The 14412-nt window shown below is 51.9% G+C and overlaps 1 protein-coding gene across 1 annotated transcript in view; it reads left to right on the forward strand.

Moving 5' to 3' along the window:
• Window positions 1-13392, forward strand: part of LOC134512672 (neuronal acetylcholine receptor subunit alpha-10-like) — a 29280-nt gene extending 15888 nt beyond the window's left edge. Inside the window, exons 2-6 of the mRNA XM_063328252.1 lie at window positions 9464-9615; window positions 9979-10237; window positions 10750-10839; window positions 12574-12751; window positions 12908-13392. Coding sequence (XP_063184322.1) covers window positions 9464-9615; window positions 9979-10237; window positions 10750-10839; window positions 12574-12751; window positions 12908-13392 — 1164 coding nt within the window. The remainder of the gene's footprint in view (window positions 1-9463; window positions 9616-9978; window positions 10238-10749; window positions 10840-12573; window positions 12752-12907) is intronic.
• Window positions 13393-14412: the final 1020 nt, after the last annotated feature.

Raw genomic sequence — 14412 nt, forward strand, 5'->3', positions numbered from 1 at the left:
ATCCCCTTTACTGCCACATGTCTTCCGGGGGCTGTCCACATTTTCTCAATCTGATTAAAAATTGTCATCCCTCCATGTGTTTTATCACAAAACTGCCTAGCCAAAGCCATTGAGTATTTTCTTGGTAAGACGGGGCTTCCCCCAGTAGTCCAAATTCCAGTTTCATCTTTCGTGGAGGAGGGAGGGATCCCGAGTGCAGGGCCCCATTCCATTTTTACAGAGCAAGGCAGCGTTACATCTGTCCCTGTCGTCTGACCGATGGAAGACACGTCTCAGACAGACATCAGGTAGGTGAGCCCAGCGATTCTGCTCAGCTTCGCTGTCGTCTTCCATTGAGAAGACAGTTTTTCACTTCTCTTCTGGGTGTTGAGCCAAACCTAGAGGAAGACTCTCTCCAGCAGGCTCCTGAAAAGACCAAAGCCTGCCCTCCGGAAGTCCATGGTGGCAGTTCTGCTGACGCCCTTCCTTGCTTCTCTAAGAATCAAAAACTCTGTCATTTCATGGTCACTGTGCCCAAGACGGCCTCCAACATCACATCCCCCACAAGTCCTTCTCTGTTCACACACAGCAGGTCCAGCAGGGCTCCTTCCCTAGTGCGTTCCCTCACCAGCTGTGTCAGGAATTTATCCCCACACACCCCAGAAACCTCCAAGACTCTTCCCTCTCAGCTCTATTGTGTTCCCAGCTGATACCTGGTAGGTTGAAGTCTCCCACCAGGGCAAGGGCCAGTGATCGTGAGATTTCTCCCACCTGCTTACAGAATATTTCACCTGCCTCTCCGTCCTGGTTGGGCAGTCTATAACAGACCGTCATATCAGCCTTCTTGGCCCTCCCCCTCATTCTTACCCAGAAACACTCAACCCCAGTGTTTACCATCATTAAGGTCTCAATGTTCACAACACTCCCCAACATACAGGGCCACCCCACCTCCTCTCCTTCCTTGCCTGTCCCTTCTGAAGGGTTTGTAGCCATCTAATGCAGCACTCCAGTCATGCGAGTCAGCCCACCATGTTTCCGTACAGCGACTACGTCATAGCTGTCCTGCTGCACAATGGCTTCCAGCTCCTCCTCTTTCTTGCCCATGCTGCAGGCATGACTGTGGAAGCACTTCAGCTGGCCTGCTGATCCTGACACCTTTTTGCTGGAAGAAGGCTTCACTCCTACCTGACCATTCCCAGGAGCAGCCGTAGCTTCTAACCCATCAACGACCCTTGTGTCTCTGCTGCCGGATTCATGCCTTTCCCCCTTCAAATCTACTTGAAAGCCCCTTTGATGAGCCCTGCCAACTCCTATGCAAGGATCCTTTTCCCCTTTTGAGGCAGGTGTATCCCATCTGTCTCCAACAGGCCTGCTGTCCTGTCAAACCATGCTGTGATCAAAAACCCCAAAGTCCTGCCGCTGACACCAGGCTCGCAGCCAGGTATTGATCTGCGGGCTCTTCCTGTTGCTTTCCTCATCCTTCCCTGTGCCTGCAACGACAGAGGAGAGCACGACTTGCGCTCCTGAGCCCTTTCCTAGTCATCCCAAGGCCCAGAAGTCTCTCTTGATCTCCCTTGGGATTCTCGGTAGCAGATCATCTCTGCCTGTCTGAAAAATGAGGAGTGGTTAATAATCGGAGGGGGGGGAACACCGCGGCGTCCTGTGAGGGAACCCCCGAGCGCCGCCATCGGCCGCCGCTGTGGGCCGGGCCGGTGCCGGGGCCGGGGCCTGCGGCGGGGCTGCGCCCGGCTGTGGGGCGGCTGAGGGCCCGGCGCCGTGGCCTGTGCTCCAGAGCCCTCACCAGCTCCCTTGCCCTTCTCTGGACACACAGAATGGTGGGAGAAATAAGTTCCGGTCCGAATGAAATAGGCTCAGGCAGAATCCTCTGGGAAGCACATTTTTATTCACGCTCTTGCAAGAGCGGGTGACCTAGCAGGTAGGCACACTTTCCGTTCTTGAAACACCACACCTTTTTATTTCCTAATCCCGGCCCAATTTTTCCCTCCTCTCTTTCCCGTTGGTTGGGTACTCCAGGGTTCACGGTCTGTGCGAGGCGCCTAAAATTCTTCCCGCATGTCCTGCCGCTGTTTACTTCTATTTATGCTACACCTAAAGGGATTATCTGACTGGTTGATTTCTTTCCTTTTTGGTAAAAAAATTGCTCAATGTCATTAGCCCTGGTTAAATGTATGACTACCCTTCCAGACGCTAATGCAGTAGGAATCAGTTTGTCCTTTTGTCTGTGTGATAAGAGATGTTCTACAAGCCTTTGCTGGAGCCTCTTTGTCTCAGTCATTCCCTTATCATGTCACCTCTGATGGAAACGGCTTTTCTCCTTCGGGTCAGGCGTGACAGCTTTTGAGAATTTTGAATATCCTTGGGATGCTCAAACCAGCATGTTCCTAGTGTTATGTCTCCTGAATACGTTGCAGGTCCTTTTTAGGGCTAAACGACTATTTAAGACTACCGCCCAGAGATCTGCTCCGAGGCTGGCTAGGTGAGGAGAAATAACTGGCCTCCAGACGGTCCAATGTGAACCAACAGAAGCCGTTTATTAAGCACAGATCATCACCTTTTATACCCTGTGTTGTCGCCGTACACGCGACTCGCTTATTTCTGATTAGCTAGTTACGCTGTCCACGCGCTGTCCATGCAGTTCGTTCACACAGCAGATTGGTTACAAGAATTCGCATAGTAAATTGCTTAGTCATTAGCACAACATGTTTTCTGCCTTCTCAGTTCCCGTTTTTGCCATGTACTAATTCCATCTTCTACCACCTGTTTTGCTCTTACTCTAATCTCTCATAGTAGGGAGGCTGGCTCACATGACCATTTTCTCTCAGACACATTCCTACAATCCCCCCTTTTTCTTCTTGAGCCAGCCAGACCTTATGCATGGCATTTTCTATCATGTCAGTCACTTTGCGGAGAACACACGAGGCTACCATAACCAATAGTAATATAACCAACAACAGCATGAGCCCTTGCTTTAGTAAATCTGATAACCATCCCGTTATACCACATGAGCTTAACCAATCATCGAAACCTTTTTGACCACTTTTAATTTGGACATGTTATCCTTCAGATCCCGCAACTGCTTATGAATGGATGATGAGTGGTTGGAAAGGTTCATGCAACACATACCTTCAAAATCTTCACATCCATGACCCTGAGCTAACAGCAAAAAATCAATAGCCGCTCGATTTTGCAACGTAGCATGCTGAATGCTATCAACATCAGTGAGCAAGCTAGATATGATTTCAGTTGCAAGGTTTATCTGTTTACTTGCCCAACACCCTATCTTATTCAACATATTCAATGCCATGGCTGTTCCCAGCGAAGGAAGAATACTTAGCCCTATTCTTTGTCCGAGATTCGGGAACGTTATATGGTCGTCACAGGATGGAGTGAAGGTACGAACTGTTCTCTTGGCTCTGTGTTTACTGTGTGCGCTGCTCACTGTGTCTTTGGCCGTACGCAGGCCTCTGCTCGTAGATCTGCCCCATCTCCCCCTTTTTTGTTTAACACCAGACCATTTATTAACAAGGTGGCCATGACTTGTGCTTCTACTCGTTGTGACGCTCTTAGCAGGTTATATATCATACTAAACACAATTAAAAACAGAATCAAGAAGAACCCTGCTAAGGCAATAAATACCCAGATTCCTAAATTTAGCCCAGAAAGCCAATTTCTTTGGATTTACCCACGAGAAATCCTTTTGTAATATTTCAAATACATTGCGGTTCATTAAGTCTTGAATGTTTAGTATTTGAGCTTTTAGCTGGTCATGTAAAGGACGAATATTTTCTTGCAACGACATGTCAAAAGCACCTTGAAGATGGTGTTTAACCATTTCTCAGCCATGTAGCAACGTATTCCAGGGGAGAGATGTAACACAAAGTCTTCGAGAGTTGTACTCCCAATCACAATACAGAGAAAGACGTGTTTTTAATGCGTTTTGCCGATTCCCTGTCCATATTACTGCTGTTTTATACCTTACTAGCGTTAACTTTACACAACAAGATTGATTACATTCTTGTATACTTGCATTTTGAGCCGAAGCAAACAGACGGATGAGAAGTACAAATCATTACAGAATTGTCTTGCTCACAACTTCTATTTGTTGCAGTATTATCTGTGGTTAGCATGCACCCCGATTTAGGGTGCTTATAATACACCTTCGGTTGTTCAGGCCATTCAACACTTCTTACAAAATGTCGCTCTACTGCTGTGGATGACAAAGAAGACATGTTTAGAAAACTTAAAACATGAGTTGCTTTATACACTCACTCTTGAGGTGTCATACCTACGGGATTCCCCCTTTTTTGTTTAGCAAGCATGGTTTTTAAAGTATGATGCATACGCTCCACAATTGCTTGCCCAGTCGGGGAATGAGGAATACTGGTGACATGTTTAATACCTCGTATCTGTAAAAAAAAAAAGACCTGTACTTTAGCGGACACATAAGCTGGTTCATTATCAGTTTTTATAGTTTTCGGTACTCCCACGACTGCGATGCATTGCAACCAATGTCGAATAACATCACAAGCCTTCTCTCCTGTATGAGCAGTAGCTACAACAAAGTGTGAAAACAAATCAACTGAAACATGTCCAAATTCCATAATGCGCGTAACATCGGATTGCCAAAGTTCATCAGGTGTAAGCCCTCGCGGGTTAACCCCCGCAAAGGATGGCAGAGGAGCCAGCTGCTGACAACCGGCACACGTTCACACAGTATCACGTGCTTCTTGTTGTGTCAAAGAAAATTGCTTCCTCAATGCCTTCGCATGTTGATGAAAAAAAATCATGCGACATTTTAGCTTGCTGCATAATGTTGGGAGTTGTTACCAACAGTGTGATAATCCGCAACTGTGTTTCCCTCAGTTAACGGGCCAAGTAAACAGCTATGAGAGCGTATGTGGACAATAAAATAAGGAAACTGTCTTTTTCATAAAAGCAACAGTAATTGCAGTAAGAGACTAAATAACCATTGGTTCTCTACTTGTTTTATAAATGCTCCTTCAAGTCTTTGAACAATACCAGTAACACATTGAGATTCTGCCTACATTTAGCAGTTCCTGTTGAAATAAGTCCAAAGCCTTTACTGTGTCCCTGAACCATCTGCAAACACCGAACAGGTGCCATCAAGAGGCTTTGGTCCTAGCAGGATGCGCGGCTGTAAAGGAATTTGTGAAAGTGACTGTAATAGTCTGTGCCAGGGGAAAGAATAATTTATTTGCCCAATATAATGTACTAAGGAGGTTAAGACTTTGTGATAACCAAGGGTCAAGGTCATCCTTTCTGGTGGGGACATGTATGTGGCTTGGATCCATTCCAGAAAGCTGCTGACAGCACAGACGACCCTGGAAAAACAATCGCGGTAACATTTCAATCATCGTAGTTACTGGTTTTGAAAAGGTATGTGGCAAAAATACCCACTCTAGTGCAGTCAGGCTCTTTGCGAGTGCATCATCCCACTGTCCTATCAGGGCATAAAGTTGAAATTCTTGTAGGAAGGTGTTCAATGCGTCTTGCAGCAGTAGTAGACTATATCTTATCTTGCAACATGCTGTAATGCCTTCGGAGCTGTTGGGGTTAATGAACATAGAACTTATGGGGGGGGGCGGGGGCAGACACAGTGCTTCAGGGCATCCCCTGTATCTTCAAAGTGCGCTCATGTCTCTCTCCCCCTCGCTCATGTCTCTCTCCCCGTCTCTGACCCGAGACAGCCCCCTTATATCCTGCACTGGATTGAGTGGAGAAGTACAGGCTCGAGCCGCTGCACGCGTGGCCAGTGCACGCAGCAAGTCCCACCAGACTCTCCTGCACTGGACTGAGTAGAAAAGTACAGGCCAGAGTCGCTGCACGCGTGGCCAGCGTATGCAGCGAGTCTCACCAAACTCATGATCCAGCTTTGCTAACAGCGGCTGTCTGATACGTGACTCCATTGTTGTAATCCCGTCTTAGCTTCTTCTGTGAAGGTCGGGTTCTCATGGATACACACATAGTTTTTAGAGCAACATATTCTACAACTCGTACGAGGGTACGATGCAAAGCGGCATTTACAACTGATCGTATGATGCTTATTAAACACGGCAAACAGCATACTAAACATAACAGACAAATTCCTTCCACACAGGCAATGAGTATAATTTGCTTCAACCAACCCCACCCCCAAGTCCATCCAGCAAAGAGATTTCACCCAGTGGTCTCCACAAGTTGCTGGTTCGGTCGGTGCAGTTCCTGCAACTGGGCATGGATGGATTTGGAGTGGTCACTTAGATTCATACAATACAGTCCTTTAAAATCTTGACAACCGTGTCTGTGAGCTGAAAGCAAAAAATCAGTAGCAGTTCTGTTTTGCAACATCGCATATCGAATACTATCTACATCCAGCAACAACTCAGAAATAGCGGTACTAGTAGCATTGTTAAACTTATCCTTGGCAGCAAGAGAGTCCTTGTTATCACGAATCCTTGGCAGCAAAAGAGTCCTCGTTAGCAAGAGCGCATGCGGACTCCCTGTTCTTGCTGGTACTGTGCTTTGATCTTCTTCCACAACAGGCCAAGATCCTCAAGCAGCTAGATGAGGTGTCTGTGAGTCCATCACAGGCTTATGTCATCCAAACGTTTTTCTTGCCAGCACCCGAGACTGAATAACGATTGGTGTGATATATGTGTTTTCCAGCACCCAGGTGCGAGTCCCTTGAGTGTATTTACAATCCTCCTCGCCGATCTGCCGTTGCTTTCCCATATTCCACCCCCTTGCTCAAGAGACCGCTTCTGCTGGGTTCATTTTAGTCTCACAGGGCATAACACAGAGCAATCTACTAAGGCATGCAATAACATACATGTTGGGGGATGCGGCAGGCCCGTAGACCCTTTGACAGAAGAGATAGAGATTGCAGTGTAGCCGTAAGAAGGCCGCGAGTTGCGTCATATAAGGGCAAAGTAACAAAAAGGAGAAAGAAGAAGATCGCTTCAGAGAACAAGGAGAGTTAGGCTGTGAGGAAGCCAGATTTTGAGCAATGCGAACAGGATTTCAATAACCAATCGTATTGTAGCTACGAGCGCGTGTGCTATGTAACCTAACCAATTGAAAGCGTAGAAAGAACACGTGAACGGAGCGTGAACAAAAGATTAGATATATAAGAAAGCCAAGTTTGTAATAAAGAGAGAGCTTAACTTAACTTTTCAAGGAGAGTCTTGTCGTTTGTCCGTCCCGACTGAAACGACAATTGGTGACCCCGACGTGATACTGAGGAAGAAGACGACTGGAAATAGTCGTGGGGACGGAGCCCAGTGAAGCTGAAGACAGCGGGCAGAGCTGTTGACGGATCCGGATCATATTTCAGAAGACACCTGTAGTAGGTGAGCCACTGGGGACATGGGAGAGAAGTTAACTAAGGAAGAGCAGACTGTACTCTCCACATGGACGCTGCTGTTAAAGCGGCAGGGCGTAATCCTCCCTGAAGTGACCTTGCGAAAAATGCTATTGTGGGGAAAGGAAGAGGGAGGAGAAGTAACGTCGGTTACGGCATTTAGTGTAACGCAATGGACGAACCTAGGGCAGACATTATTTGAGGAAGCTACGCTAATGCGTAGAAAGAACACATGAACAAAAGATTAGATATATAAGAAAGCCAAGTTTGTAATAAAGAGAGAGCTTAACTTAACTCTTCAAGGAGAGTCTTGTCGTTTGTCCGTCCCGACTGATTCACCCAAGAGTACTCAGGGAGCTGGCGAGAGAGCTCACCACGCCTCTCTCCATCATTTATCAACAATCCTGGTCAACAGGGCAGGTACCAGATGACTGGAGGGTGGCTAATGTGACGCCCATCTACAAGAAGGGTCGGAAGGAGGATCCGGGGAACTACGGGCCTGTGAGCCTGACGTCGGTACCAGGGAAGATCGTGGAGAGGATCATCTTGAGTGAGCTCTCACGGCAAGTGCAGGGCAGCCACGGAATCAGGGCCAGCCAGCATGGGTTTAGGAAAGGGAGGTCCTGCTTAACAACCTGATCTCTCTCTATGACCATGTGAGCCGCCTGCTGGATGCGGGGAAGGCTGTGGACGTTGTCTCTCTGGACTTTGGTAAGGCCTTTGACACCGTCCCCCACAGCATTGTCCTGGAGAAGCTGGCGAATCGTGGCATAGACAAGTGTACTCTTTGCTGGGTTAAAAACTGACTGGATGGCCATGCCCAGAGAGTTGTGATTAGTTCGGTGAAATCCTCTTGGCGGCCGGTCACCAGTGGTGTCCCTCAGGGCTCAGTTTTGGGGCCAGTTTTGTTTAATACCTTTATTAATGATCTGGATGAGCGGATTGTGTGCACCTTCAGTAAGTTCGCAGACGACACCAAACTAGGTGGGAGTGTTGATCTGCTTGAAGGAAGGAAGGCTCTGCAGAGGGCCCTGGACAGGCTGGCTGGCTGGATGGATGGATACACTACTACTGGACTGCACCTTCAGTCCAGTCGTGCTCATGAACTAGCACGGCCACTCTCGAGTCTTTGGTCGCGTTCAGTGAGAAACCAAAAGGACGAGCTACTTCAAAAAGTGCAGTTTATTTAAGCAACAGATAGATAGGTTCTTAGGGCAGCCGGTGATAAATACACTGTCTGCAAAGCACGTGCAAATGAAAGTATTGTTACATCTACAAAACGCGGGACAAAGTTCTAACGATACAGCCTGGCTATACATGTAGAAAAGAGAGTCTCTAGAGAAATTTCTAAGTTTCCCGAGGGAGCCCTCGGTATAATCTAGGTCTTACCCAAAGGTGTCCCTATGGGGGGGAAGAGAGGCTCAGCCCGTCGCCTGCTCCCAGAAGTCAGTGATGGAATTCTTTGCGATGGTGTCTTCCCTGGGTATCCCCCCTCTCTCGGGCTATTTTTCTACTATTTGTTATCTTCGAGGTGGAGTTTGAGTGACTTTAGTCGTACATACTTTTACCATGAGTGGTGTAAATTTTTCTCGCTTCACAATTAAAGGTCTAGTTTACGAGAAGCTCAGGGCGCAGGCTCAAGAAGGAGCGGTCGCACCTTGGAGGCGGGTAGCCTTCGGGGTGGAGGTGTGTTTTGGTATTATAATGACATTCTAACGAGCAAAGTTCGCACAAAGGACAGCATTTCATCAAAATTTGGCAAAATGTTGGCTCCGAGTATGGAGCGGGCAGCTAATTGGCAGCTTATCTGTTTCCTGGTATCATCCCATTCCCGTATCCGCTATACATCCTAAGGTAAAGCCGCGGAATAATTGCATCCCGTCCCGTACCTCATGTAGCTTATCAGGGAACCACAGGTGTTGTATTCTTCATGCCAGCTGCGGCTGTTTTCTCCCTCAGAAGCCTCTTGATTTTCTACTTTTCCTTCATGTGTGAACAATGCTGTACTTTTGTGTTTTTAGCCAATGTAGTATTTATTCCACAGGGGGGCAGCGAGGTCTGTCCCTGTCCCCGTCCGCCACCCTCTGCCCTCAGCAGGAGGAGAGGAACCAGGTCCTCACCTCCTACCTGTGGGTCCGTCAGGCCTGGCTGGATGCCCACCTCGCCTGGGACAAGGACGCTTACGGCGGCATCGACAGCATCCGCATCCCCAGCAGCTACGTCTGGCGGCCGGCCATCATCATCCTCTACAACGAGTGGGTGCTGCTCGCCCTCCCCCACCCCCCGGCTGCTCCCGGAGCTGGGGGGGCTGAGGCTGCGGCTGGGGGTGTTGCCAACGGGGAGCAGGGGGGTCCTGGTGTGGGGGATGTGGGGAGACGGTCACCTCGACTGGGTGAGAAGGCGGCGGCAGGAGGTGCTGGCATCAGCCTGGTGTGCCACCCACCTGGCAGCTGGGATGTGCCACCACGGGGGTGACCAGGGGCAGCGAGCCCCCTCTTCCTGGGGGTGACGTGGGGAGGGGACACGGGGTTGGGGACAGTGCTCGGCCCCGGCCCCGCAGACCCTTGCCCCACGTGGGGCTCGGGGCCATCCTGGCCCCACAGCGATCCCTCCCCCAGCGCCGACGACGGCTTTGGCGGCTCGGTGGAGACCAACGTGGTGCTGCGCTCCAACGGGCACATCACGTGGGACTCGCCCGCCATCACCAAGAGCTCCTGCAAGGTGGATGTCTCCTACTTGCCCTTCGACGGGCAGCGGTGCCGCCTCACCTTCGGCTCCTGGACCTACAATGGGAACCAGATCGACCTCCGCAACCGGCTGAACACCGGGGACCTGACGGACTTCGTGGAGAACGTGGAGTGGGAGGCGCTGGGCATGCCGGCTGTAATAAGTAGAATCATGTTTGTTAATCAAATCAGGCTTTCTTAAAGGCTGGTGAAAACTTACACTTTTTCAACTCTTCACATACTTAAATCGCAGGCATCCAGCGTGCTGTCTGGTGCACTTTGATACCTCAAGGCCTAAATCACAGGCATCTGGTGTGTTTTAACACTTCAAAGGGAAGAGCTAAGTTGTGAGATAAGCTGAAAAGAGTCTCCCCAAGGACACTGATAAAGATGAGGAGCCTTCAGCCCCACCACCATCAGGAGGCGGGACAAGACCGACCCCCTAGCAACACGTCGCTCAGACACAGAATATACCAGGATTGACACATATACGGGAACCAGAAGAGTATATAATCAACTACTTTTGGGAAGTGGGTGTGCACCGTTGGCGGAGCAAAGACTCCCCGGCCGCCCAGCGCTGTTTTGCTTGCTGCCGCTTGCTTAATAAACTAATTTGATTAATTGGACTGGTTCCTGTCAATTATTGGGCCACAATCTATAACACCGGCCACGAGGAACGTCATCACCTACGGCTGCTGCTCCGAGCCCTACCCTGACGTCACCTACACGCTGCTCCTCCGCGCCTCCTTCTACATAGAATCATAGAATCGCTGAGGTTGGAAGGGACCTTTAAGATCATCAAGTCCAACCTTTAACCTACCCTGACAAAAGCCACTTCTAAACATGTCCCTAAGTGCCCCATCTACCCTTTTTTTTAAACACCTCCTGGGATGGTGAATCCACCACCTCCCTGGGCAGCCTATTCCAATGTTTAATAACCCTTTCAGTGAAAAAATGTTTCCTAATATCCAATCTAAACCTCCCCTGACATAACTTGAACCCGTTTCCTCTCATCCTATCACTTGTCACCAGGGAGAAGAGGTCAGCCCCCATCTCTCTACAACCTCCTTTCAGGGAGTTGCAGAGAGCGAGAAGGTCTCCCCTCAGCCTCCTCTTCTCCAGGCTAAACAACCCCAGCTCCCTCAGTCGTTCCTCATAAGGTTTGTCCTCCAGGCCCCTCACCAGCTTTGTAGCCCTTCTCTGGACACGCTCCAACACCTCAATGTCCCTCTTGTAGCGAGGGGCCCAAAACTGAACGCAGTACTCGCGGTGGGGCCTCACCAGTGCCGAGTACAGGGGGATGATCACTTCCCTAGTCCGGCTCACCACACTATTCCTGATACAGGCTAGGATGCTGTTGGCCTTCTTGGCCACCTGGGCACACTGCTGGCTCGTATTCAACCGGCAGTCAACCAACACCCCCAGGTCCTTTTTTGATGGGCTGCTTTCGAGCCACTCTGCCCCAATCCTGTAGCGCTGCATGGGGTTGTTGTGACCCAAGTGCAGGACCCGGCACTTGGCCTTGTTGAACCTCATACCATTGGTCTCAGCCCATCGGTCCAGCCTGTCCACATCCCTCTGCAGAGCCAACCTCCCCTCAAGCAGATCAACACGCCCGCCCAGCTTAGTGTCATCTGCAAACTTACGGAGGGTGCATTCGATCCCCTCATCCAGATCATTGATAAAGATATTAAAGAGAACCGGCCCCAGCACCGAGCCCTGGGGGACACCACTTGTGACCGGACACCAACTGGATTGAACTCCATTTACCACCACTCTCTGGGCACGGCCATCCAGCCAGTTTTTTACCCAGCGAAGAGTACACCTGTCCAGGCCATGAGCAGCCAGTTTCTCCAGGAGAATGCTGTGGGAAACGGTGTCAAAAGCTTTGCAAAAGTCCAAGTAGATAACATCCACAGCTTTTCCCTCATCCACTAAGTGGGTCACCTTATCGTAGAAGGATATTAGGTTTGATAGGCATGACCTGCCCTTCACAAACCCATGCTGACTGGGCCTGATCACCCTGTTCTCCTGCATGTGCCGTGTAATGGCACTGAGGAGGATCTGTTCCATGACCTTCCCAGGCACCGAGGTCAGACTGACTGGCCTGTAGTTCCCCGGATCCTCCTTCCGGCCCTTCTTGTGGATGGGTGTCACATTTGCTAACCTCCAGTCAGCTGGGACCTCCCCGGTTGTCCAGGACTGCTCATAAATGATGCAAAGTGGCCTGGCGAGCACTTCCGCCAGCTCTTTCAATACCCTTGGGTGGATCCCATCCGGCCCCATAGATTTGTGCAGCTCCAGGTGCTGAAGCAGGTCCCTCACCGTTTCCCTTTGGATTACAGGGGCTTCATTCTGCTCCCCATCCCTGTCTTCTAGCTCAGGGGTCTGGGTACTCAGGGAACAACTGGTCCTACTGCTGAAGACTGAGGCAAAGACTGCATTAAGTACCTCAGCCTTTTCCTCATCCTTGGTCACTATGTTCACATCTTCAGCCTGCTCCTGCCCTGCATCATGGTCTCCTTCCTGGCACCCCTTGGCTTCTACCTGCCGGCCGACTCCGGGGAGAAGGTCTCACTGGGGGTGACAGTGCTGCTGGCCCTCACCGTCTTCCAGCTGCTGGTGGTGGAGAGCACGCAGCCCTCGGAGAGCGTCCCGTTCATCGGTGAGCCTTGATGGCACCCAGGACCCTCCCATGGGACCAGGGCGTCTGCACCGGGGTGGTGGGCACCCCCCCATGCCAGGGGGGGTTTCGATGGGGGGAGGTGGGCACAGGTCTCTCCCCACCCCACCGCGGCATCACCACCCATTACCCACGCAGGGAAGTACTACATCGCCACCATGACCATGATCACGGCCTCCACCGCGCTGACCATCTTCATCATGAACGTCCACCACTGCGGCCCGGGGCCCCGGCCCGTGCCCCCCTGGGCCAGGTGGCTCATCCTCCACCACATGGCCCGGCTCTGCTGTGTCTACGAGGTGGGCGAGAGCTGCAAGAGCCCCCGGCGGGTGCTGGGCAGGCAGGCGTGCAGGGAGGACACTGGGGGGCTGGGGGAGAGCCCCATGGAGGGGGAGGTGGGTGCCGAGGCAGGGGGCTGTCCCCGGGACTGCTGCCTGTGCCACCACGATGGCCTGCTGAGGAACATGGGCTACGTCGCCAACTGCTGCCGGCATCACCAAGCCTCCCAGCGCTGGACCGGCGAGTGGAAGAAGGTGGCCAAGGTGATGGACCGCTTCTTCATGTGGGTCTTCTTCCTCATGGTCTTCCTCATGAGTGTGCTGGTCCTGGGCAATGCTGCATGATGGCCCTGGGGACTCACTGCCCCCAGGGGCAGTGGTGGCCACGGGTGCCCTATGGGGGTGGCTTGTCCTGAGCCCCCCTTGGCCCTTTGTGGTCCTGCAGCATGGAAGATCCAGCAGCGCCAGGGAAGAGGAGCCTGAGAGCGGGAACCTGACTCGGCCGGGGCTGCCCCGGCTGAAGGGTTGAGAGGTCACGGCCCCCCCCTTCCCCCCTCGTCCCCTTCACCCCTCGTCCCCCCTTCACCCCTTCCCCCTCGTCCCATGGCTCCCCTCCCTCATCCAGAGTCCCTCCCCAGCTTTCCTGGAGACCCTTGAGGGACTGGAAGGGGCTCCAAGGTCTCCACGGACCTTTCTTTCTCCAGCCTGAACGCCCCCAACTCTCTCAGCCTGTCCTCACAGCAGAGGGCCTCCAGCCCTCCCAGCATCTCCGGGGCCTCCTCTGGACCATATATATATATTTATATATATATATAAAGAGACACCTTCCGCTCCTCCTGTGTCCCCACCAGTGCCTGCCACCCTGCCTGGCCAGGGGCCGGGTCTGCTGCAGCCCCCCGAGACGCCACTCCAGTGTCCGGCAGCCCTGGCGAGGGTCCCAGGGGAGTAGGGCAGCCCCCCATGCCCCCTCCGGGTGCTGGCTGGGGCCAGGATGGTGCCCAGGAGGGACGGAGGGGTCTGGCCCTCGACGCCTTTGGTGACAGAGCGCGGGGCTCGTGGAGCTCTGGGGCTGCTGCCCACCCAGGGCAGGGCAGGTCAGTGCTGGGGTCCACCATAGCACCCATGGCGGGTGTGGGGCAGCACTTGGGTGCCGCGGGTGGCTGGCAGGGTCCCGCAGCAGCTGCAGGGCTCTCGCCGGGTTGGAGTGGGGGAATTTGAAGGGGAAGCTGCCGTTGGAGCCGCACAAGGGGAAGCCGCCACGTTCAGGGGCGGGTGCAGGTTGTTGCGCGGGTAGGGGACAGTGAGGGGTGCAGCCCTGCTGTGTGAGCGAACCGCACTTGGGTGCAGGCAGATGCTCAGCCAAAC

Source organism: Chroicocephalus ridibundus, chromosome 1, assembly GCF_963924245.1.
Source record: "Chroicocephalus ridibundus chromosome 1, bChrRid1.1, whole genome shotgun sequence".
In the NCBI taxonomy this organism is placed as follows: domain Eukaryota; kingdom Metazoa; phylum Chordata; class Aves; order Charadriiformes; family Laridae; genus Chroicocephalus; species Chroicocephalus ridibundus.